General features: G+C 48.7%; 1 protein-coding gene across 1 annotated transcript in view; it reads left to right on the forward strand.

Annotated features, from left to right (window-relative positions):
• Positions 1-8,724: 8,724 nt before the first annotated feature.
• Positions 8,725-23,957, forward strand: part of ATP1A3 (ATPase Na+/K+ transporting subunit alpha 3) — a 410,340-nt gene continuing 395,107 nt past the window's right edge. Inside the window, 1 exon segment of the mRNA XM_085615596.1 lies at positions 8,725-8,993. Within this exon segment, the coding sequence (XP_085471722.1) occupies positions 8,988-8,993 (6 nt within the window). The 5' untranslated portion in view covers positions 8,725-8,987.

The following is a 23,957-nucleotide window of genomic DNA, read 5'->3' on the forward strand; positions in this document are numbered from 1 at the left end:
TTTAGGAACAAATCGTCCCGTGTACTAATTAAAGGCATACAGGGCACGGCTGCTCTCACTAATTGGTGGGATCCGAAGACTATATAGACGCGCAGAGGAAGAGATCTCGAGAGCTTACGAGGGCACCACCACCCACAGGGTCTTTTGGCACCAGCTTAAAACACATAGGTTGGTGTAGAAAGGCCAACGAACAAATGGAAAACTACAGAAAAGCTGTGTTTTTGGGGGGTCTAACTATAAGTAGTAGGCAGTCATTTGAATCTTGTATGGCAGGGGTGTTAATGTGCTCTGTCATCAAGGAAGACTTATACAAAAATGAGGGGTGGTTTAAAGACCTGAAGAAGTGGGGAGAGGTATCTGGGAGGGTGTATCGGAGAAGTCTGCCTGAGATGGAGTGGGGGTTGTCTCATGAAGGAACAATGTGCTATGCAGAGAGTTGGGTAGCCAATATAGCACCTAAAGAATATGAGAAGCGCTGCAGTGACAGGGGCACCTGCCACCATCCTTACCCCGTCACTTTGAAAAGCCGGAAGTCTGGAAGAAGAAAGAGACCTTTTCGTAGCCAGGTACAGAATACTACAATAGTCTAGCTGGGCCCCCAGGACGGCAGACATGCAGACAAGAACCGTTGGCATTCTTGCTGGACTTGAGGTAGAGGAACAGGGAGCCGGTGTAAGTGGTGCGTTCAGGATGATACAACAAAAAACTTGACCGTCCATATGCAACAGAGCATCAATTTTAACTCCCAGACTTTTTACATCCACTGCAGCCGAAGGGCTCGGACGTAACATAGGAGGCTAGAGGGAGAGCTCTCTGGCGGACAGGTATTCACCAGCTCTCGTTGTAGCATCTTCCCCAGCCTGGGCACCTACAAACAACTACGCCACACATGGAGCTTGGTATTACACATCTTTATTCTTCTGCAAGTAACTGAGAATGCAACATTCTAAATCAGCCTTCATTGCATACCACACTAAACCTACGTCATAGCACTACGGAGTTCATCAGGGGCCAAAAGAGATATGTTATTGCTAACTCACAAGACACTACACTCATAACCTTCGTCTCTGTAAGGGACGGTCATTTCAACTCCAGCTGATGACCTATACTGAGGACCATCTGCAAGGAGCTGTCAATTCAGCACCAAGCAATACCCTGCATGAAGGGATCATCTGCAAGGAGCTGTCAATTCAGCACCAAACAAAAACCTGCATGAAGGGATAATCTGCAAGGAGCTGTCAATTCAGCACCAAGTAATACCCTGCATGAAGAGATCATCAGCAAGGGGCTGTCCTTCCCACATCAAGTAATAACCTGTACTAAGGGGTCATCTGCAAGGAGCTGTCAATTCAGCACCAAGCAATAACCTGCGTGAAGGGATCATCTGCAAGGAGCTGTCAATTCAGCACCAAGTAATACCCTGCATGGAGGGATCATCTTCAAGGAGCTGTCCCTTCAGGACCAAGTGAAACCCTTCACGGCTGGCTACGCTGTGAGGAGCTGTCTTTTCAGCACTGAGTGCTAACTTGCAATAAGGGATTACCTGCAAGGAGCTGTCCTTTCAGCACCAACGAATAACCTGCATGAAGGGATCGTCTGCAAAGACCTATCATTTTAACACCAAGTAATAGTAACCTGCACTAAGGGATCATCTGCGAGGAGCTTCACTTTCAGCCCCAGGTCAGATCCTTCAGTAAAGGATCATCACAGTGGAGCTATCCTTTCAGAAGCAAGCAATGACCTGCTCTGAGAGATCATCAGCGTGGAGCTGTTTGTCCATCCCCCAGCGATAACCTGCACTAAGTGATCATCTGCAAGGAGCTGTCCTCCAGCACCAGGGCGTTTTCAAAACTAAGGGATCATCTCAATGGAGCTATCCTTTCAGCAGCAGTGGCCTGCATTAGGAGATCATCATCGTGGACCCGTCTGTTCATCCTCAGGTGAGAACCTGCACTAAGGGATCATCTGCAAAGAGCTTCACTTCCAGCACCAGGTCAGATCCTACAGTAAGGGATCATCTGAAGGGAGCTATCCTTTCAGCAACGGACAGTGACCTGCATTAAGACATCATCAGTGTGGACCTGTCTCTTCTGGTTGAGGGGAGAACTGCTCGCGCTCATGGGTCAACAGTGTGAGAACTTAAACTGAAGGGTAACCCTTATGGAGCTCACCTTTCAGCACCAGGTCAGACCCTGCACAAGGGATCATCTCAAGGGAACTGTCCTTTAAACAGCAGGCACGGATCTACACTAAGGGATCATCTGCGAGGAGCGGCACTTTCAACACCAGTAATAACTTCCACTAAGGGATCATCTGCACGGAGCTGTACTTTCAGCACCAGTAATAAATTCCACTAAGGGATCATCTGCGAGGAGCTGCACTTTCAGCACCAGTAATACCTTCCACTAAGGGATCATCTGCATGGAGCTGCACTTTCAGCACCAGTAATACCTTCCACTAAGGGATCATCTGCACGGAGCTGTACTTTCAGCACCAGTAATAACTTCCACTAAGGGATCATCTGCAAGGAGCTGCACTTTCAACACCAGTAATAACTTCCACTAAGGGATCATCTTCAAGGTGCTGCACTTTCAGCACCAGTAATACCTTCCACTAAGGGATCATCGGCATGGAGCTGCACTTTCAGCACCAGTAATACCTTCCACTAAGGGATCATCTGCATGGAGCTGCACTTTCAGCACCAGTAATAACTTCCACTAAGGGATCATCTTCAAGGTGCTGCACTTTCAGCACCAGTAATAAATTCCACTAAGGGATCATCTGCATGGAGCTGCACTTTCAGCACCAGTAATACCTTCCACTAAGGGATCATCTGCATGGAGCTGCACTTTCAGCACCAGTAATAACTTCCACTAAGGGATCATCTGCATGGAGCTGCACTTTCAACACCAGTAAGAACTTCCACTAAGGGATCATCTGCATGGAGCTGCACTTTCAACACCAGTAATAACTTCCACTAAGGAGTCAGCTCTGTGGAGCGGTCTGTTCATCTGCAGGTGGGAACCCCCACTAAGGGATCGTCTGTAAAGAGTAGGGGTGGGCGGAATTTGCGAAATTAACTTTCGCAAATTATCGCGAAAATGATTAAAATTATCGCAAACAAGCGGAAATATCGCGAAGATGCGGGAGTTTTTTTCCGGCATGTTCGCGAGATTTTCTGCATGGTTGCGGGTCGCCAACTTACCCATGTGGTTGCTTGCGGGCGCGGCCATCTTGTTTTGAGTTTTCTCGCGGTGCATGATCGCGAGAAGAAAGACGCGATCGCGCGACGCATGACGTCACTGCCGGCGCGAACTGTCGTGAGACAGCGCAAATGGCTAAAAACAATACAACATCTCATGGAGAACGCGACCGGATCAAGAAAACTTGTCGGCGAACGCAGGGATTCAGGTAAGGTGATCGCGCGCGCACGAGAATGTATTATTTTATAGCGCGAGCAAGAAACAAATTATCGCCAAGCTGCGGAAATCGGAATTTTTGACATTTTCGCGCTCTCCGCGGAACGCGAAAATGTCAAATTATCGCAATTTCCGAGAACGGAAAGAAATTTTCGGCCAGGCCTAGTAAAGAGCTGCCTTTTTATTGCCACATGAGAATCTGCACTAAGGGAAGTTTAGTAAGAAACTGTCCAATCAGTCTGTACGCGATAGTTAAAACGCTTCTGCTGAAATAACTTGAGTCTCGTGCTGTAAAAGGAAGAGACCCAGCAGACAGGTAAAACAATCCCTGTAACAAGGCTTCTTTCCAGGGTGCCTGCTTGCCTGAATGAAAAGAAAATGTGTGCTAGAAGTTAATCTGCATATGTAAAGGATGCTTGGGAGGGGTTCTGGCTTTAGTTGCTCGAATCACTCCAAGCATTGTGAGGGCAAAGATGTGTTTTTGTTTTTTTGCCTGGTGTTTAACTGAGATGTGAAGTGGGTGCTTTTAATCATAACTGTATTTACAGAGCACTTAGTACCCCTGAAGAGGAGTTGAGGGACTGTTATGCAAAAATAAAAATGCATTACTTATGGTCTGATATTACTTTGGAGCTGATTTATGAGAGGCTTGTGCTGCCAGAGTGTCATTTTTTTTACAAACTTTGGTGGCACAAGCGTCTCAATCATATCTATGAGGCGAGGCAAAGTCACCCTGCGTGGCGTTGCGTGGCCTTATAGATATGGAGTAAGACAAACAGCGCAAGTCGCTGCGTTGCCTTACTCTATGTCAAGTAGGCATTCCATGGGCATTGCTGTGGGGGTTCCCACGCAACTCCCATGGATTTTGACGCTGCCCCAGATTTGAAAACCATGTAAACCTGGGGCAGCGCCAAAATCTTAAGCCTCCCCACAGCAGGCGTAACGAGGAGAAATGTTTTTCATTTCTCCTCGTTTTGTACTCTTTCCATGTATGCTGCATTCTGCAGCACACATTGAAGGAGGAAACCCCCCCTCATGATTGACCTTTGGTTTGCTAAACATAGTTTAATTTATTTCCCAAATGTAAAAATGATTTGCTGTGGGAACGGGGGCATTTATGGTTGTCGATAGTTGCAGCGGCGGCCAGCTCAGGTAAACGAAGTGGGGTGGGCGGGAAAGTTGACAGACAACCCAGTAGGTATAATTAAATGAAGAAATAATAACTATGTATTCCGTCATCTGTCTGCTTCCATCCCTGCCGCGCCCTACTCCGCTCCACCACGCTTACCTGATCGGCCGCCGCTGGATAGTTGGCAATGATGAGGAGGGGGTCATACGCCTAAAAAGTTTTGACAGGGGGTCCCGGCATCAAAAAGTTTGAAGACCTCTGCTCTAAGTGGTACAGTCCATGTACACAGGTGCAGCACTGCCAGGCACAGTGATCAGCACACTGCAGCCTATTGCCTATCACACAATCATTGTACATAATATGGAAGTGACTGTTGCACAGTATATCTCACTCCGAATCACTCTCACTGTCACACGAGCGGTATGTCTCACACAGGAGCACTCTCACTGCTACAAAATCTGTATGTCACACCCTGGGGCTCTATCACTGTGACACAGTCAGCATGTCTCCCACTGGAGCGCTCTCACTGTTACATGGTCACTATATCTCACACTGGAACACTCTCGCTGTTACATGGTCACTATATCTCAATTGTGCAAAAAGAGAGATTCTCTTGGGTGACCTCCACCCCCTCAATCACACTTATACAGATTCAGACCAAACGTTCACACAAACTAGCTAGGGTTCCAGAATACCCAGATCTTCGGCCGCATATAACTCAAAGAAAAAGAAACTAAAGGGTATTTGGGGCTAAGAGGGAAACTTGATCTATTGTTGTATAAGTAATAGACCTGTGACATGTATATATTGATTTATATGGGAATTACACCATTCTGTGATGAATATATTGATTTCACATCACATCTTCACTCTCTAATCACAGATTATTTTATAATATATGTTTATGAATTTTATGTCAGATGTACTTTTGAACCCACGTGGAGGGTTATAGATATGTGGATATAACATTATTGTTAATAAATCATACGATTAATTTTAACCTGTTTTAGTTTCTTTTTCTTTGAGTTATATGCGGCCGAAGATCTGGGTATTCTGGAACCCTAGCTAGTTTGTGTGAACGTTTGGTCTGAATCTGTATAAGTGTGATTGAGGGGGTGGAGCTCACCCAAGAGAATCTCTATTTTTGCACAATTGTGGTACCCTGTCTCTTGGGCAGTGGGGTCACTCCCTTTCTTCTATACACTATATCTCACACTGGAACACTCTCGCTGTTACATGGTCAGCATGTCTCACACCGGAGGGATCCCACTGTTACACTACACAGTCAGCATATCTCACACTGTAGCACTCTCGCTGTTACACGGTCAGTATATCTCACAATAGAGAGCTTTTGCAGTTTTACCGACAGTATGTCTAACACGGGAGCGCTCTCACTGTAACATGGTCATTCTATCTCACACTGGAGTACTCTCGATGTAACACGGTCAGTATATCTCACAATTGACCGCTCTCACTGTTATGCCATGACGATATGTCACACAAGAGTGCTCTCACTGTTACGCAGTGACAATATCTCACACTGGAGCACTCTCGCTGTTACACCATCAGTCTATCTCACACTGAAGCACTCTCACTGTTACACAGTCAGCATATCTCACACTGGAGGGTTGTTGCTGCTACACAGTCAGTATATCTCACACTGGAGCTCTCTCACTGTTACACGGTCAGTCTATCTCACACTGGAGCTCTCTCATTGTTACACAGTCAATCTATCTCACACTGGAGCACTCTCGCTGTTACACGGTCAGTATATCTCACACTAGAGCGCTCTCGCTGTTTCACGGTCAGTATATCTCACACTAGAGCGCTCTCGCTGTTACACGGTCAGTATATCTCACACTGGAGCTCTCTCATTGTTACACAGTCAGTCTGTCTCACGCTGGAGCGCTCTCGCTGTTACAAAGTCAGTATATCTCACACTGAAGTGCTCTCATTGTTACACAGTCAGTCTATCTCACACTGGAGCACTCTCATTGTTACACAGTCAGTCTATCTCACACTGGAGCTCTCTCATTGTTACACAGTCAGTCTATCTCACACTGGAGCACTCTTGCTGTTACACGGTCAGTATATCTCACACTAGAGCGCTCTCGCTGTTACACGGTCAGTATATCTCACACTAGAGTGCTCTCGCTGTTACACGGTCAGTATATCTCACACTGGAGCTCTCTCATTGTTACACAGTCAGTCTGTCTCACACTGGAGCGCTCTCGCTGTTACACAGTCAGTATATCTCACACTGGAGCTCTCTCATTGTTACACAGTCAGTCTATCTCACACTGGAGCACTCTTGCTGTTACACGGTCAGTATATCTCACACTAGAGCGCTCTCGCTGTTACACGGTCAGTATATCTCACACTGGAGCGCTCTCGCTGTTACACGGTCAGTATATCTCACACTGGAGCTCTCTCATTGTTAAACAGTCAGTCTGTCTCACACTGGAGCGCTCTCGCTGTTACACAGTCAGTATATCTCACACTGAAACGCTCTCATTGTTACACAGTCAGTCTATCTCACACTGGAGCTCTCTCATTGTTACACAGTCAGTCTATCTCACACTGGAGCTCTCTCATTGTTACACAGTCAATCTATCTCGCACTGGAGCGCTCTCGCTGTTACACGGTCAGTATATCTCACACTGAAGCGCTCTCGCTGTAACCACGGTCACTATATCTCACACTGGAGGGGTGTTGCTGTTACACGGTCACTATATCGAGCACTCTCACTGTTCCACATTCAGTATATCTCACACTGGAGCGCTCTCACTGTAACGCAGTGAGTTTATATCACACTGGATCGCTCTCACTGTAACGCAGTGAGTATATCTCACATTGCAGCCCTCTCAATGTTACACAGCCAGTATATCTCACACTGGAGCGCTCTCAGTGTAACGCAGTGAGTATATCTCAAACTGCGCACTTTCAATGTTACACAACCAGTTTATGTCACGCGGGAGAAATCTTCTCCCTCTTTCATTTGCACATTGAAGGCAATTACCCAAAACATATCTGAAAAGCAATTAAAACCCAGGTATTGGGAATAATGAATCGTCGGTGGCGAGTGTTTCTTTACTGTCTGGGTCCCTTAGGAGGAGGTGTGCCAGTAAATAAATACATTAATAAATAAAAGAAAAATATTTATTTTAAGAAAAGTCTAGAGCGCAATCCGATAAATTGTGGGCATTTCTTTATTGTACCCGGGCGTGTGCGTGAGTGCGTGCGCGCGTGCCGTGCCGTCTGTGTGCGTGTCTATGGGTTTGTAGAGTAGAGGTTCTTCTTCGTCAGGGAGGGTATTTGGGGCTAAGAGGGAACATCCTAACCAGTGATGACGGTCTCCTCAGGGGTATTTCTGGAAACATAGAAGCCAAGGACAGACATTGACAACATTGATTGTCCGTAATTTTGATGCCCCTTCTGTACAATAGAAGCCGTGAGACGTGGCCTCGAGATCACCTGTGAAAGGCGGGTGGTAACCGCGGCGCTGGGGTCCGCTCCCACCCTGGGGCCCCTTTCAGCGCCCGAGAGAGGAATCACCCTTCAAGTCCCCGCCCAATCTGGCACGAGTGACACGCGGTGTGACCTTGGCCAGGTCAGTAGCCGCGACCCGTCCCATCCTCTGTCACTACTCGCAGACTGCAGCTGCCTACGGGCCCCAGGGGAGCAGAAGGCATGGCTGTATGAGGACAGAGGTGCTGGTGCCGCCTCCTGCTACCTATACGCAGGCTTTGGGGAGGGGGAAACAGAGGGATACCCAGCCGCCCTCTCTAGTGTAGGGAACACCCTTCAGAAGATAATGGGTCCCTTCGTGGCGCACATGCCACAACTCCCCTGTACATCCCGGACCTTTCCCCAACCCTTCCATCTTAGAGAAAGTGAGCGCCGTAGTAGAGCAAGCGTGGTGCGCAGGGGCGGGGCTGGCTGTTTATTGGTCGAAGGCCTTCAGGGGGTGGAGTCAGACGCGAATTGGTTTATAGCCCATGGGGGTGTGACAGGCTATTGTAGTGTCCAAGGCCAGAAGAGGCGTGATCTTGCTGCTCATTGGTTCGGTGTGCCGCCGAGGGGGCGGGGCCGGGCTCCTCATTGGTCCAGTGGATCTTGAGGGGGAAGGCCCTGCACGGGTGCCTCAGAGTCTCAGCCAGCCCTGACAGATGCCCTGGGATCCTGCTGGCTCCTGTGTAACCTGGGGAGGGCAGAGGCAAGCCTTCCTGCTGGAAGGAGGACGCGAGAGGGATCCCCAGCTACCCTGCCTCCCTGCTGTCTCTCATCTCCATCCCGCCTCAGTGGGGCTCCGCCGCTCAGCATCACTCCGCCTCCATCCCTTGTCCCCTGTTGCCACGGGAACCTCCGCCCCAGGGACCGAAGGGGTTTTCTACTGAAGGGCTTCTCAAGTTGGCGGCAGCCGCCTTCCAGGCATCAAGATGGGGGTAGGTACCCTTCACCCCCACCCTGCCAGCCGTCTCCCTAGCCTGCAGGTGGCCAGATGCGATGTCAGGCTTAATTAGCATTTTATTGGGGATACTGAACCACAGTATTTGCGGACAGCAGAAAATGGGGGCACACTGATGGCCCGGGGAGGAGGGGGTTAAGCTGGTGGAGCAGAGACCATCTGATTCACAGGTATATGGGGAAGGAAAAGGGGTTTATGGGGAGAAGATGGGTGAATGAATGAATGTACTTACAATGCACACATACAAGTCTTTATCTTCTCTAGAAATGACAGTACATATACAATGGGGGCTACCAGCAAGCTCCTAGAAGCAAGGGGCTGTGCTGTCACGCACTATAAATGTAACCCTCCAGTGGAAAGGTGTGCACTCACCGGTCAGCAGGTTTGAACCCTTACGTGGGTGATTTAGCCATTCACCCTTAAGCGGTCGACACGATGGAGGATGGCGACTTGGGCGGTAATGGTGCGTGTTACCGGTGTGAACCATCAGGGTGATACTGACGATGGATGTGGGTGACACGGGCGTTAGTGGCGGTTGTTACCAGGGTGAGCCATCATGGTGATGGTGGATGTGGGTGGCACGGGCGTTAGTGGCGGTTGTTACCAGGGTGAACCATCATGGTGATGGTGGATGTGGGTGGCAGGGGCGTTAGTGGTGGTTGTTACCAGGGTGAGCCATCATGGTGATGGTGGATGTGGGTGGCACGGGCGTTAGTGGCGGTTGTTACCAGGGTGAACCATCATGGTGATGGTGGATGTGGGTGGCACGGGCGTTAGTGGCGGTTGTTACCAGGGTGAACCATCATGGTGATGGTGGATGTGGGTGGCACGGGCGTTAGTGGCGGTTGTTACCAGGGTGAACCATCATGGTGATGGTGGATGTGGGTGGCACGGGCGTTAGTGGCGGTTGTTACCAGGGTGAGCCATCAAGGTGATATATTTCTGTTTGTGCAAGTGACTGGTGTTTGAGATCGACCGACGCCTCTAGTTTCAGAGACATCGATTGGTGGGCCTGGGGTCAGAAGGTCGAAGGGTTGGAAAAAGCTAGATCACTCAAATACGATGATATATTTATTCATGTATATACCAACCGACGTGAAACTATTAGGTCATCACCTGGTAGAGGGCATATCAAGGCGCTGCCTTCCAGGCGCTACACGGCCCAGGGTTGAAGATTCGAAACATGAAAACCGGGGGAATTTAGGACGCGCTGTTACGGTGCTGGCTTCTCTGGTCAAAGGAGGGGGAGGGGAGGGTTAGCAGGGGAGGGATTATGAAATGACACCCTTCGCACACACGAGATGTTGGCCGTTCGCTCTTCTCTGGGCTCATAGTACTTGGAGTATTTCTACGATGTTATTATGTTTTTCTCTTGCCCTCGTCGGGGAGAAAAGGTGAATTATGGCCAGAAATATAACCTTGTGGTAGCCATTGAGTGGTCGACTGACTGTAGCTATTGGTGGGAGCCCAGGAGAGGGAGTCGCGGGGGAGAGTGGTGGGGAGAGGGGGTGATGTTCACTGCTCTCTGTGCAGAGTACAGTGCGGGATGCATGTGTCCGGACGTTTCTCAGACCCACACGTGTCTCCTTAGGTAAACCGCACGCAGACGAGAAGCCTCTCGGCGCTATGCCCGACCACGGCCATGTCCGCTATTTAGACAGCGTACGTTTGTGTGCGTCACAGGGGCGTGGAGTGAATCTCACTTCTGTCACTACTCCTGGAAATGTAGCACTTAAAACCGCAAGCAAGGCGTGAAGCCTCTCCGACTCAACCGTGTGAAGAATGTGACATTTCCCTGCTCCCCACTGCACGAACTTCTCAGACCAGATGAAATGATGTGATTTTTTATTCGTAGCACACAATATATCATGGCATTGTTTAAATGTTTTTTTCAACAGCTTGCATCAAGTTATATAAAGCACTGACACTCATACGCTGTAGTTAAGTCACAATTGGACGGTCAAATCTACGCATTTTTACTTCATTATGCCTTTGTTATGCTAGAATTTCAGTCGTTTTTGAAAAATTATGTTTACAAATGTTTGGGTGGGCTTTAAAGTGTTAAAAAAGTTGTAGATATCTGAGCCTTTAGACTGCAGAGGTCCATGAACCTAGGCTCTCCCACCGTCCATGGACCCTTATTTAAAAAAAAAAAAATGGACTGGCGGAGGGAACTTTTTCTCTTGTCGCCCATTTCAGGTCTGTGGGCCCAAAGCTAAATCTGCGGACCCAAAGCTCTGTGACTGGTTGGCTGCAAAAACGAAAATGTTGTCACGTTGCTTGTTATTGGACGCAGTACTTGGTCCCTGCATCCCGACAAGAACTGATGGAGCCATAAGGAGCTTCAAAAAGTTCACAAATAGGTTTGCCACAGGGTCAGCAAACCCCGAGCCAGAGTTATCTCCACAGGAAGAGCTCCTAGGAGAGTAGGAAATCAGGATAAGAATGTGTATGTCACCCGCTACATGTAGAATGTCACCCCGATTGATGGAGGAGACCAACAAACAGGCACATATGAAGGCTAAACAGCAAAGTGACAGGGCAGAACCTTGCAGCACACATATTTTAGATGTCTGGGCTTAGAAGAGAAACAGATGAGGCACAGGGACTGTGGCCTAGCCACAAGGAAAGACTGGATCCATTTAAATACTCAATTGGAACCCCCATCGCTCCAGGGAAGTCCGAAGTACGGAATGGTATACGTTGCTGCAATATATGAGTGCAGTCCATACACCAACTTTGTCATAGACTCTCAACCTCCACAGGGCGTGAAATACAGAGATCACCTCCAATCCCGCACTGTAATGGGGCGACAGTCTGCAAGTTATGGATTGCACAGCTAACCGTAACATGTGAATTTGAGTGGTTCTGTGGTTTACATTCCTAACTATAACTGTGCCCTAGCGGTTCTTTTAACTTGAATTTCTATTTTTTTTAAACAACCATTAAGGTGTTATAGCCAAAGCTAACAATAATTTCCATTTATCCTTTGTTTTTTCTTGTGTCATGTACAGTATATATGAGATGAGCAGAGTGTAATATCCTATTTATTACCCCTGTGGAGGGAGCGATGGGTATCATGACTCACTCAAGGCTTTCCATTTCCCATTGTTTTATCAACAATGTATTCTAATTCCAGGCAGTGAACATTACTAGGAGCAGTTTGATATCAAAATGCTTTCAAGGTATAACTCTCCAAGCAGGCATGTATTATAAGAAAACAATTCACAGATAATGTGATATGGTCCTTATCGCAATCTCGGAGCGCTGGTGGATGTCACAACCACGCAGGCTTCGGGCTCTTGGTTTATGGCATTACCGGACTTCCGCAGTGAAACTTTTCAATCATATTGAACAGTTAAACATTTTACACACTCTCTCTCCCACTCTCTCTCTCTTTTTTGATCTCTATCTCTCTCCCTCTCTCTTCCTTCCCCTCTCTCTCTCCTTCTCTCTCTCTCGCTCCCTCTCTCTCCCTTCCCCCCCTCTTTCTCTCTCTCCCTCTCTCTCCCTTCCCCTCTCTACTCACACTTCCACTCACAGGCAACAGTTTCCATCTCTCTCTCTCTCTCTTTCTCTCTCTCTCTCTCTCTCTCTCTTTCTCTCTCTTTCTCTCTCTTTCTCTCTCTTTCTCTCTCTTTCTCTCTCTTTCTCTCTTTCTCTCTTTCTCTCTCTCTCTCTCTCTCTCTCTCTCCTCACTCCACCTCCACTCACAGGCAAGTGTTTCCATCTCTCTCTCTATCTCTCTCTCTCTCTTTCTCTATCTTTCTCTATCTCTCGCTCTCTCTCTCTCTTTCTCTCTCTCTTTCTCTATCTCTCGCTCTCTCTCCCTCTCCACCCTCTCTCTCTGTCTCTTGGAGGCAAGGGGGATTGTGTATGTTGAAATGTATTTGGTCCACTGTTTACAAATCACTAGCGTGTGGGTTGCCAGTAGTACTCCAAGTTCAGCAAGGTAACGCCCGAGCTCCCGTGACGTGGGTCACAGCGGTATGTTTGAAAGTGGCTTGAGGCTTTATTCCTAAGCCCGTCCCCATGAATCGGCGAGAGAGGCTAAAGCTTCTGGTGACAACAGCTTTTCTGCTAATGGATATCTGCGCATGCGCCCATCTTAAACTGTTGTAAAACTGCACTATGGGCAAATCCTCTGCAGCGAGAATGTTTGTGCGGTGCGGAGGTTTATTTCCAGAACTTCACTGAAGATGTCAAGGCATTCCAGACTGTAGAATGACGTAGAATGTAGGGGTGTTCCTCTTAGAGGGGGTTCATGTCACAGTGATGTTGTGAGCATGGCTCCAGGCTTGTATGGTATTGTGCAAAATCTCAGGAATGTGTGCAGTGGAACATCGCCCCTAGGGGGTGACGGACGGTGTGTTCAGTGGTAAAAGTATACCTGTCAACCTCACGACTTGAAATGGTGGGTCGCGTGGAGACTTTAGTGTAATCCCATTATGATGAATAGAAAGTTAGTCACAGGCGTAATGTGTTGAATTACTGTAAGCACACAAACCCTGTAGGGCGCTGTTACAATTATTACATGATGTCATTAATGATGTCATTAGACATGTCATGAGTGATGTAATATTTTGAGTCATAAGCAGTACATGGCGGGATGTATAATTAGCTCAGTAGATTATAACTGGTGAATTACACTACATTTTTGTTTTTTAAAATATTATTCTAATCAGTGTTTTAAAAGTAAATTACTATTTTAAACATAAGCTAAGATTTAGTTACCATAGCCACTTTGACGTTTAGTTTTTCGATGAACTTTTTTAAAATAAATATAAGGTGAGATCTCATTACAATACTTAATTATAACGTTACTTTAACCTTCTGGAGTTTTTAAATTTCTTTGGGTGTGCACAGCGAGGGGTTAGTCGAATAGCCACGCCTTTGGCCAGGCCCTGCAACCAACACTTCAACAGACACCAAACCCTCTCTCCATGTAATCCCAACCCACATTTTTAAAAATGTAGTTTTGGGTACCATGCAATCTTTCACCCATGGTACTGTGGAACCCTGAAAGCTTCTCAAAAGAAGATTGTGCAGTACCCTGGTACTATGGGGGTTAGGCTCAGCTGAACATCTCCTGCAGGAGTAGGGGAAACTCTTAATTTTCTTATTTTTTATTACAGTCTTTATTCGGCATGTAAAAATAGCATAAAAGAGACAACAGATCAAAAAAAGAAGGTTGCAGGTACACATTTAAAAAGCCAATCCATCAGACAGGGTTCTACATGATACAATTTCAATAAATAAATAAAATATACATACGTCACATAAGTCCTATCCCTCGGCAGTCTTATTCATCTTTAAACTCGGTTTGAGCCTGTAGCACACCATAATTAAAAAGTTATCAAATGTAAGAACGAGGGAACCCTTATTTGAACAATATAAAAGAATGGCAGGCAGGGAATCTATGGACTGCCACTGCCCCTTGTAGCCCTTAATCTAAAAGCTGCCCTTAAAGAATTGATAATACAAAACAGTGTAAAAGTATCTGGGGCCAATTTTAAGAATAGCAAAGCCACCCGCGCTTGAGTTTGGCTTTCTTTAAAATACCCTTTAGGAAAAGACTTCTGGGATGTGAATAAAATGAACATAATAATACGAAATGAAGGGTGTCCTGTGGAGACCTGTGGTCGCAGCCACAGGGCCCCTTCAACTCTGTTGACGATATAAACCCTGCCGGCTCTGATAATACATGATGCAAAAGATTTAGCCTGAACCGTGTCATTAAAAACCTGTCGTGAGCACTACTTAAACAGGACAGATATGGTTCGATGCCCTCGGTGGATTTAACTGCAAAATGTTCTCTCACCGACGGTTTGGCTAACTCTCTGTGTTCCCGGAGCATCGAAGCACACTTAAAGAACCGATCCTTGACCAGAGCCTTATCCTGCATGCTCATTATGGAAGGGTTGGTGAATAGTTCTGCACATCCCATTTCCTCGAAGGACTCCTTCACATATTTCAGCCGGGGGATTTTTAGCCCGTGGTCAAGTGAGAGACAGTCTTCTGTAACCTGCCTGCTTAGAGCCGCCTCCTCATTTGCCCAGAGCTTTACCCAATAAACTAGGGGTGTTACTGCCATCCTATCCGTGATGTGTCGAACACCCAATTCTTCGTGGACAGAATGAGCTGGAGTGCTCTGGGGAACATTTAGCAGACGCCGAAGGTATGTGTTCTCTTCTGTTTGCAGTTGGGTGGCCTTAGTAAATCCCCGTACCTCACTTCCGTATAGCACATTAGCACAACACATGGAGCTATATAATCTCAAAATCTGTTCTGTGGACCAACGTCCTAGCCTTTGTGCAAAACTCATTATTGATCCAGTGCATCTAGTCATTGCTCGGCATTTCTCTTCTAATAAATATTTAAAATGTAATCGCCCATCAAATAAAATCCCCAGATATGAAAAAGAGTGTACCTTTCCTAAACGATGAGATCCAATTGTGTAATTGGAGGATTTACCTGTTTTTTTCCCCACTTCCATAACATAGGATTTGGCAAGCTTGGGGGCCAAATCCAGGTTCTCCATAAATGACACAAAGCCATCTATTAAGAGCTGTAGACCTTTTGGGGTGCGAGCAAGTAGTACTGCGTCGTCTGCGTAGAACAAAACGGGAATCCCGCGGGTGTCTATCCTGAGGGTATCTACCTGAAGGGTACTTAATACCTGGTCAAGACTGTTTATATATAGCGAGAACAGAAAGGGAGCTAATATGCAACCCTGCCTGACCCCACTAGAGCATCTAAAGGGTTCTGTTGTTTTCCCATCCTGACTAGATGTGACAGTGGCGTTCAAATGCAAAGCTTTTAAGATGTTGATGATCCCCGGGTCCGCCCCGAGACCGCCCATGATTGCCCATAATTTCCCTCGATTGACTCTGTCAAAGGCCGCGGTCAGATCCATAAATGCCATATATATCGTCCCTGGACTGAACACAGTGTATTTGGCTGAGATAAGGTATAGGTTAAGGCACGGATCGGTGGTGGATTTCCCTCACCTAAAGCCAAATTGGAGATCAGTTATGACTTGGTGTTCCCCAAATCTATCAGCCGGCTTAAAACCACCCGCCCTAATATCTTTGCTGACACATCAATGAGAGAGATCGGCCGGTAACATTGTGGGCCGTCCTTATTACCTTTTTTAAAAACAGGGACGATCGTAGCTGTGGACCAAGATGCTGGCATTACTGCGTCCACTGCTGCGTTTATGACCCTAGTCAGGATTGGCGCCCAAAGATCCACGTTGCTTATAAAAAGGTCTGGTGGAATTCCGTCTGGGCCTGGGGCCTTATTCCTGGTTAAACCTTCGATTCCCATTTTTACCTCGCCCAGTGAGAATTTTAATGGGTGTGTGCCCTGATCCCTGTTCTGCTCCTGCGACTGACCCGCGCTTGGTTGGTAGTTATAAAGACCTTTGAAGTGATCATGCCAGTGCTCTGGTAGGATGTTATTACATAGCACGGGTTTATTAGCATCGTGAAAACAGGGCCTATTTATGACTCTCCAGAAGGCGGTGGAGTCCTTTTGTGCCATTGCCTCTGTCAGATCTTCCCAAGCTTGTCGTTGTAATTGACCTTTGCGTCCCTTGACAGCTAGCTTGTAGTTTTTCCGGCAATGGGCCACTCGATCCCTGTTTCTTGGAAAGGTCTTTAAAGCATCTTTCAGCTCTCTCAAGGCGCGTGAGCATTGGGGCTCAAACCATCTAGGTACCAGGGCAGAAGGCTGCGATGGACGCAGGTTAATGGTGAGGCCTTTTATAGATCTCTTTTAAAAGAAGGCGAGCAGGTCATCCTAAGGTGTCTTGATTTAGAAGTGGAAGGGGCTGAATTGGTGGAGACCTTCAAGGGCATCGCACAAACAGTTGACAGCTTGCTGAGAGCCCCCGCCAATAAGGTCAAAACAGACAACCCTAGATGGTTTGATCCACAATGCTCACGCACGCGCCTGGGGGAAACTCATGGAGGGGCCTATGGAATTTAAAAATATATATTATTTTGTCCTCTGGTGCGGAGGGTCCCTCTGGTGTTCTTAACCTGCCACATTATATAGTGAACCCCAGAGTTCAGCCAAACCTGACTCAGGTCCACAAACTCATGGTAAATGCAAGCAGACCTCCAACGTCACGAAGCTTGACCCAGGGTCCACAAATATTAAAATATCTTTTTATGATTGGGTGATGGTGCTTTTTCTCCCATTGGCCGTTTTCTAAAGGCGATCTGATTGACTGGCCACGATGTTGCAGCTGCCACTATCGGACTCGGTCTCTGTATATTATATTAACATATAGGGATGGGTCCCCCTCTGACCCCTAGCCCCTCCCCACACTCCCCCCAGGCCTCTATGAGACTCAACCGATCATAGCTACATAAAGGCCCGAGGCCACAGGTGGTGACGGAAATCGGAAATCTAAGGTGACGTGCAATGTGCTGCGTGGAGATACGCGGCCCTATATGACACAACTCGTACCCAACCGCTTTCCCCTTCTTTCACAAATATGTTTTATTTGTTTCCTAATTTGTTGTGTTTGTGCCTCTTTATCTCAGTAATTGGCGATAGTCCATCCTTTCCTCACCTTGTTCACAAAATGCAGTTTGGCCATTCGCGCTCCATTTTCTGTCACAAACTCAAGAAGGAGTAGCATGAGGTAGAGGGGGCCAGTGTGATGCCACCGACGTCCTGCCCCGTCCACGCTCTGGACACAGGCTCCGGCCTCCGCCCCATGCTGTGCCCAGCGCCCTCCTGCTCAGTCTGCATCCTTCGGTGAAATGGCCAATCAGAGAAACGACATCTCAACCAATCCCGTAAAGTATGTAATAAAGTCGCAGCTGAATTTAACGCAATAAAGTAACTCATTGTATGTACAATAGTGTGTGTGGTTCCGCGGGAATTAAAGCGCAAACAGGCGATTCCAATGATATTTCCTGTTTGAACTTTCGCTTATGCATTATGCTACCACTCTTTTTAAAGCTTTGGGAGAAATGTGGGCAGATTAAACCCACACACTATGCACGAATCTGCCCCCGGGCGATGAATTTCAGACGTTCACCCCAGCCGACTATAGTGACGATCCTGCGCGGTCGCCCCGCGAGCACCGCTGCCGCCACCGGCTTATGGCGGCCAGTTTGCCTCCCAATCAATAGACCGATCTTTTCAATTAAAAACAGTCACGCAGCAATTGCCTGTCCTGCGCCGCCGAACTGCGTGGCTAACGAAAGTAAAACCCTGATGGTACAACCCCCCCCCCCTTCCCCCCCTTAAATAAGTGCCTTCTGCAAGGTTTACTTCGCTTTCGGGGTTTGAGGCCTGTCCTATTCGAGTTGTCTTGTTGAATCCTGATCTTATAAATAATTCATTTGCTTTTATCATTTCATTTATTTACTTAAAGAGTTTTATATAGCACTAGCAAGACCCTGGGGTATCGGAGCGCTTGACAGACAGAGATAGGGACTATATAACAAAGGGCATGATTGGAGAGCAAAACATTACAATATACATGTTCATCGCATGTTCGTTGGCGAGAGGATGTGGTCTCACGACTAGACTGACGACTTTGGAGCTGGGAAACCAAGGTTCGAGCATCGGGGTCGACCCCACATCCTGTGACTCTGGGCAAATCACTTAATCTCCCCGTGCTTACCAAAAAAATGAATGTGTCCTTGTGTAAGGTAACTGGTGCTCATATAAAGCGCTCCAAAACCTTCGGGTCTGCAAAAAAAATATGCAGGTCAGGTAAAAGTAGTGTGGAGGGGGCAAGATTAACCCTGGGCGGCCAACTGTGCTACGCTCGCGTAGTTTGTGCTACTTCGCGCTATGCGAATTGCTCTTAGCACAGTGCAAAATCGCGTAGCGTAGTTGGCATTTTTTGCTCGCTCGCGGTCCTCAACGTCAAGTTGGCGACCGCGAGTGAGCAAAATGACATCCCGGCGAGACTTTTTTCTAATTCGCGATCAGCAACATCAAGTTGCCGATCGCAAGCGTGGAAAATAAACCTCCGGGCGAGATTCTCAACGCGAGGAGGTCAGGTTTCTCATTGCGAGTGGTCGCGTATGCTCGTGAACGCTCGCGATGAGAAACTACCAGTCCGCGTTGAGAAAGCTGCCACTCGAGTAAAAAAATCTACTTGAGCGGCAGAAAACGACCGCTTGCACTGTGCAAGATGCCGTTTGCAATGATTGCACAGTGCGGACAAGCATCCGGCACTGTGCAATCATCGCGAACAGCGTACTACGCAGTTCGCGTAGTGCCAGGGGCGTAACACAGGCCCCGCATCCCCTGCAGTGCGGGGGCCCCCGAGCTGCAGGGGGCCCCCTCCGCCCAGTACTCGGGCTTTAGAGCTCCGGATTAAATCTGTAATGGGGGCCCCTCCGATTACCTTGCAGGGGGGCCCCCTCAGCTTTTGTTACGCCAGTGCGTAGTGCTCCGCGTATCTCGCGTAGTGCGAAGTGCACTTCGCATAGCTACGCGTAGCGCTACTACATGAACTACACCCAGGGTTAGGCAAGATATGAAGGATAAACGTTGAGAGGAGGTATTCGGTGTTGGTGTCTGACGGCTTAAATTGTCTCTTTTAGCTGTCTTTGAAGCCCACATTGGAGGGCTTCAACATATATGCACAGGGCAGGAGTTCCAGATTTTGGGTGCACTGCCTGAGAAGGAGCGTGTGAGGGTTTATTGTTTGTATGTTTTTGGTAGGGTGAAGAGCAGCGTGTTGGGGCTGCTTCGGTTACTTGACCGGCCTGCCTTAGTGAGTCTGGATGCAAGGTAAACTTGTTTGGAGGACTCTGTGAGTGAGGCAGGCCATTTTGAAACAGCGGCGGGCTTTGATCAGGAGCCAATTCAGACTTTTTTGTGTGGGGGAGATGTGATCATAGCTTTTTTCTCTGGTGGCCATCCTTGCTGCTGCATTAAGTGTGGCTCTTAGGGGGGGCTAGGTGCGATTTCTCAGAGCCAGTGTGGGTGGCATTCCCGTAGTCCAGTCTAGACAGTGGAGTTAATTGTGTGCCATATTTTAGATAATTTATGTGGACGAAGGTTCAGATTTTGTGTAGGAGTTTTAGGTTGTAAAATGCACTCTTTGCTGTATTCTTTGTGTGTTGGCTCATGTTCAGTCTCGGGTCGAGGGAGATCCCAAAGGAGTTGATGGATTTTGAAAATATCAGTTTGCAGTTCAGCGCATCAATTGACTTTATCCACTCTTGGACCTGGGAGATCAGTCCATTGTTGAATTAGAGTATGATTTCCGTTTTGCCTCGGTCGAGTTTCAGGTTGTTGACTGAGACTCGGTGTTGGACTTTTACGAGAGTGGAGTTTAGTTGTCGAATGTCTTCTAGTGACGCTATTTCTAGGTAGATCTGGGTGTCGTTTGCATAGGGGTGACAGAGTATGTTAGCTTGTTTGAGAATGGTGGTGACAGTTTCCATTCATATATTGAAAAGTGCAGTACAGATGACTGAACCTTGTTATGGTGGACGTGTCAGAGGTTGAGTTGTTGAATTTTTGTAGCTGGGAGCGGTTATGGAGTTTCCGCTTTATTTGACGGGCCTCACCCTGAGGCCGCACAGGTCCTCTTCCTCTGTAGGGTGGTGATGTAGGCATTAGGCCTCCGGACCACCTTCATCCATCATTGTTGCACTCAGGAACAAGTGGATAGCATTCACCATCCACCATCACCAGGAGCCAATAAGGAGAGGAATGTGCAGGTGCAGCTGGGACATTGGGGCAGGTGCAGTTTGCACTCAGTTCGATATCCCCACCTGTAAAGGACCTTTGCATGTGACCATGAACGTCGATTGACCAAAATGAGTAGGGGTAGCAGAAGAGGCATCATTCAAATGTTCATCTAGTGATGACATCACAGGAAGAGGCATTACTTGACCTTTCGACCTCAACAATGTTTTACATAATGGTCTAAGGTAGTGACACTGCTAAATTAAAAAAAAAAAGTGAAAGGATAAACATTAAATGTAAGTTTAACAAAATAACACAACAGGTTTCTAAAGCAGTTACGCATCTATGTTTATACTCAACACATATATTAATCGAGATGGTGCAATGACACGCTAGGAGTGTAGCCATCACGTGCCAGGAGGGCTGCCTTGATGCCCTTCCTTGTCTCCTCTCCTGGAGGGAGAGGCCTTCAAAAGGCACAAGCAGACTCCAGCGGCAGCTGAGACATCTGAGAAAGAGAATCGAACCCTACTGCTGTGGGCACCCATGAGGTGAACGAGGGCTTTCTAATGAGCCGACCGGAAAGCAGCGTTGGAATCCATTGGAGTGTTCCTTGGACCCTCTTCAGAGTGTTATCTGTTTGCAAACAGATAACACTCTGAAGCCTGGACATCGGAGGTGAAACTCCAAGCTCTGCTCGAGCAGCACAATGTAAATAGAGCTCATTTCTTTCTTTTTCTGCCATTGCTTTGGTGATCTCCGAGGCCATGGGTCACAAAGGCAGTGGCAGGGGTCACAGCTGCTACTCCTGGAGGCCCCTAAATGACGTCCATGCATGTGACCAAGGAGCCTTTCCTGGCCCTGAGCAGATCCTCTTTGGCTTCAACTTTGCAAAGCATTACAAATTCAAGGGGTGGGCACCGGTAAACTCCGTCACGTGGTGTCAGGTAGAGTTTGCACTGAACTCCACACTCCAAGCAACGCTTGGAGTACCAAAACTCCACAAACTCCACCAGGTAGCGAAGTTTACCGCCCACCCCTTATTTAGAGTCACGGGGAGCAGTTGTTCCCTCCATACATAAAAACTGGGCGAGCCGTGCCCTTCCCTCAGTAGTAAATGCTGAGCGGAGTTGTGCCCTTCCCTTGTATTAAATGTTGGGGGGTGCAGTGCCCTTCCCTCTGTACTAACAGCTGGGGAGTGGTGCCCTTCCCTCTGTATTAAAGACTGGGGAGCGGTGCCCTTCTCTCTGTATTAAAGGCAGGGCAGTGCCCTTCCCTCTGTATTTAAGGGTGGGGGAGCGGTGCCCATCTCTCTGTTTTAAAGGCTGAGGGCAGTGCCCTTCCCTCTATATTAAATGCTGAGGGAGTGGTGCCCTTCCCTCTGTATTAAAGGCAGGGGCTGTGCCCTTCACACTGTATGGTAATCGCACAGGGGAGGGGTCTGTATGGCATTCCCTGTGAGCCGAAGGGGAGGGGGCTGTATGGTAATCCCAAAGGGGAGGGGTCTGTATGGCATTCCCTGTGAGCCGAAGGGGAGGGGGCTGTATGGTAATCCCAAAGGGGAGGGGTCTGTATGGCATTCCCTGTGAGCCGAAGGGGAGGGGGCTGTATGGCAACCCCTGTGAGCCGAAGGGGAGGGGGCTGTATGGCAATCCCTGTAAACTGAAGGGGAGGGGGCTGTATGGAAGGGGAGGGGGCTGTTTGGCATTCCATGTGAGCCGAAGGGGAGGGAGCTGTATGGTAATCCCTGTGAGCCGAATGGGAGGGCGCTGTATGGTAATCCCTGTGAGCCGATGGGGAGAGGGCTGTATGGCAATCCCTGTGAGCCGAAGGGGAGGGGTCTGTATGGTAATCCCTGGGAGCCGATGGGGAGAGGGCTGTATGGCTATCCCTGTGAGCTGAAGGGGAGGTGGCTGAGCCGATGGGGAGGGGGCTATATGGCATTCCCTGTGAGCCGAAGGGGAGGGAGCTGTATGGCATTCCCTGTGAGCCGGAGGGGAGGGAGCTGTATGGCATTCCCTGTGAGCCAAAGGGGAGGGAGGTGTATGGCATTCCCTGTGAGCCGGAGGGGGCTGTATGGCAATCCCTATGAGCCGAAGGGGAGGGGGCTGTATGGAAGGGGAGGGGGCTGAATGGCATTCCCTGTGAGCCGAAGGGGAGGGAGCTGTATGGCATTCCCTGTGAACCGAAGGGGAGGGAGGTGTATGGCATTCCCTGTAAGCCGGAAGGGGCTGTATGGCAATCCCTGTGAGCCGAAGGGGAGGGGGCTGTATGGAAGGGGAGGGGGCTGTATGGCATTCCCTGTGAGCCGAAGGGGAGGGAGGTGTATGGCATACCTTGTAAGCCGAAGGGGGCTGTATGGCAATCCCTGTGAGCCGAAGGGGAGGGGACTGTATGGAAGGGGAGGGGGCTGTATGGCATTCCCTGTGAGCCGAAGGGGAGGGAGCTGTATGGCATTCCCTGTGAGCCGAAGGGGAGGGAGGTGTATGGCATTCCCTGTGAGCCGGAGGGGGCTGTATGGCAATCCCTGTGAGCCGAAGGGGAGGGGGCTGTATGGAAGGGGAGGGGGCTGTATGGGATTCCCTGTGAGCCGAAGGGGAGGGAGGTGTATGGCATTCCCTGTAAGCCGAAGGGGGCTGTATGGCAATCCCTGTGAGCCGAAGGGGAGGGGGCTGTATGGAAGGGGAGGGGGCTGTATGGCATTCCCTGTGAGCCGAAGGGGAGGGAGCTGTATGGCATTCCCTGTGAGCCGAAGGGGAGGGAGGTGTATGGCATTCCCTGTGAGCCAGAGGGGGCTGTATGGCAATCCCTGTGAGCCGAAGGGGAGGGGGCTGTATGGAAGGGGAGGGGGCTGTATGGCATTCCCTGTGAGCCGAAGGGGAGGGAGCTGTATGGCATTCCCTGTGAGCCGAAGGGGAGGGAGCTGTATGGCATTCCCTGTGAGCCAAAGGGGAGGGAGGTGTATGGCATTCCCTGTGAGCCGGAGGGGGCTGTATGGCAATCCCTATGAGCCGAAGGGGAGGGGGCTGTATGGAAGGGGAGGGGGCTGAATGGCATTCCCTGTGAGCCGAAGGGGAGGGAGCTGTATGGCATTCCCTGTGAACCGAAGGGGAGGGAGGTGTATGGCATTCCCTGTAAGCCGGAAGGGGCTGTATGGCAATCCCTGTGAGCCGAAGGGGAGGGGGCTGTATGGAAGGGGAGGGGGCTGTATGGCATTCCCTGTGAGCCGAAGGGGAGGGAGGTGTATGGCATACCTTGTAAG

The sequence above is a fragment of the Triturus cristatus genome, chromosome 7 (genome assembly GCF_964204655.1).
Source record: "Triturus cristatus chromosome 7, aTriCri1.1, whole genome shotgun sequence".
Taxonomy (NCBI): domain Eukaryota; kingdom Metazoa; phylum Chordata; class Amphibia; order Caudata; family Salamandridae; genus Triturus; species Triturus cristatus.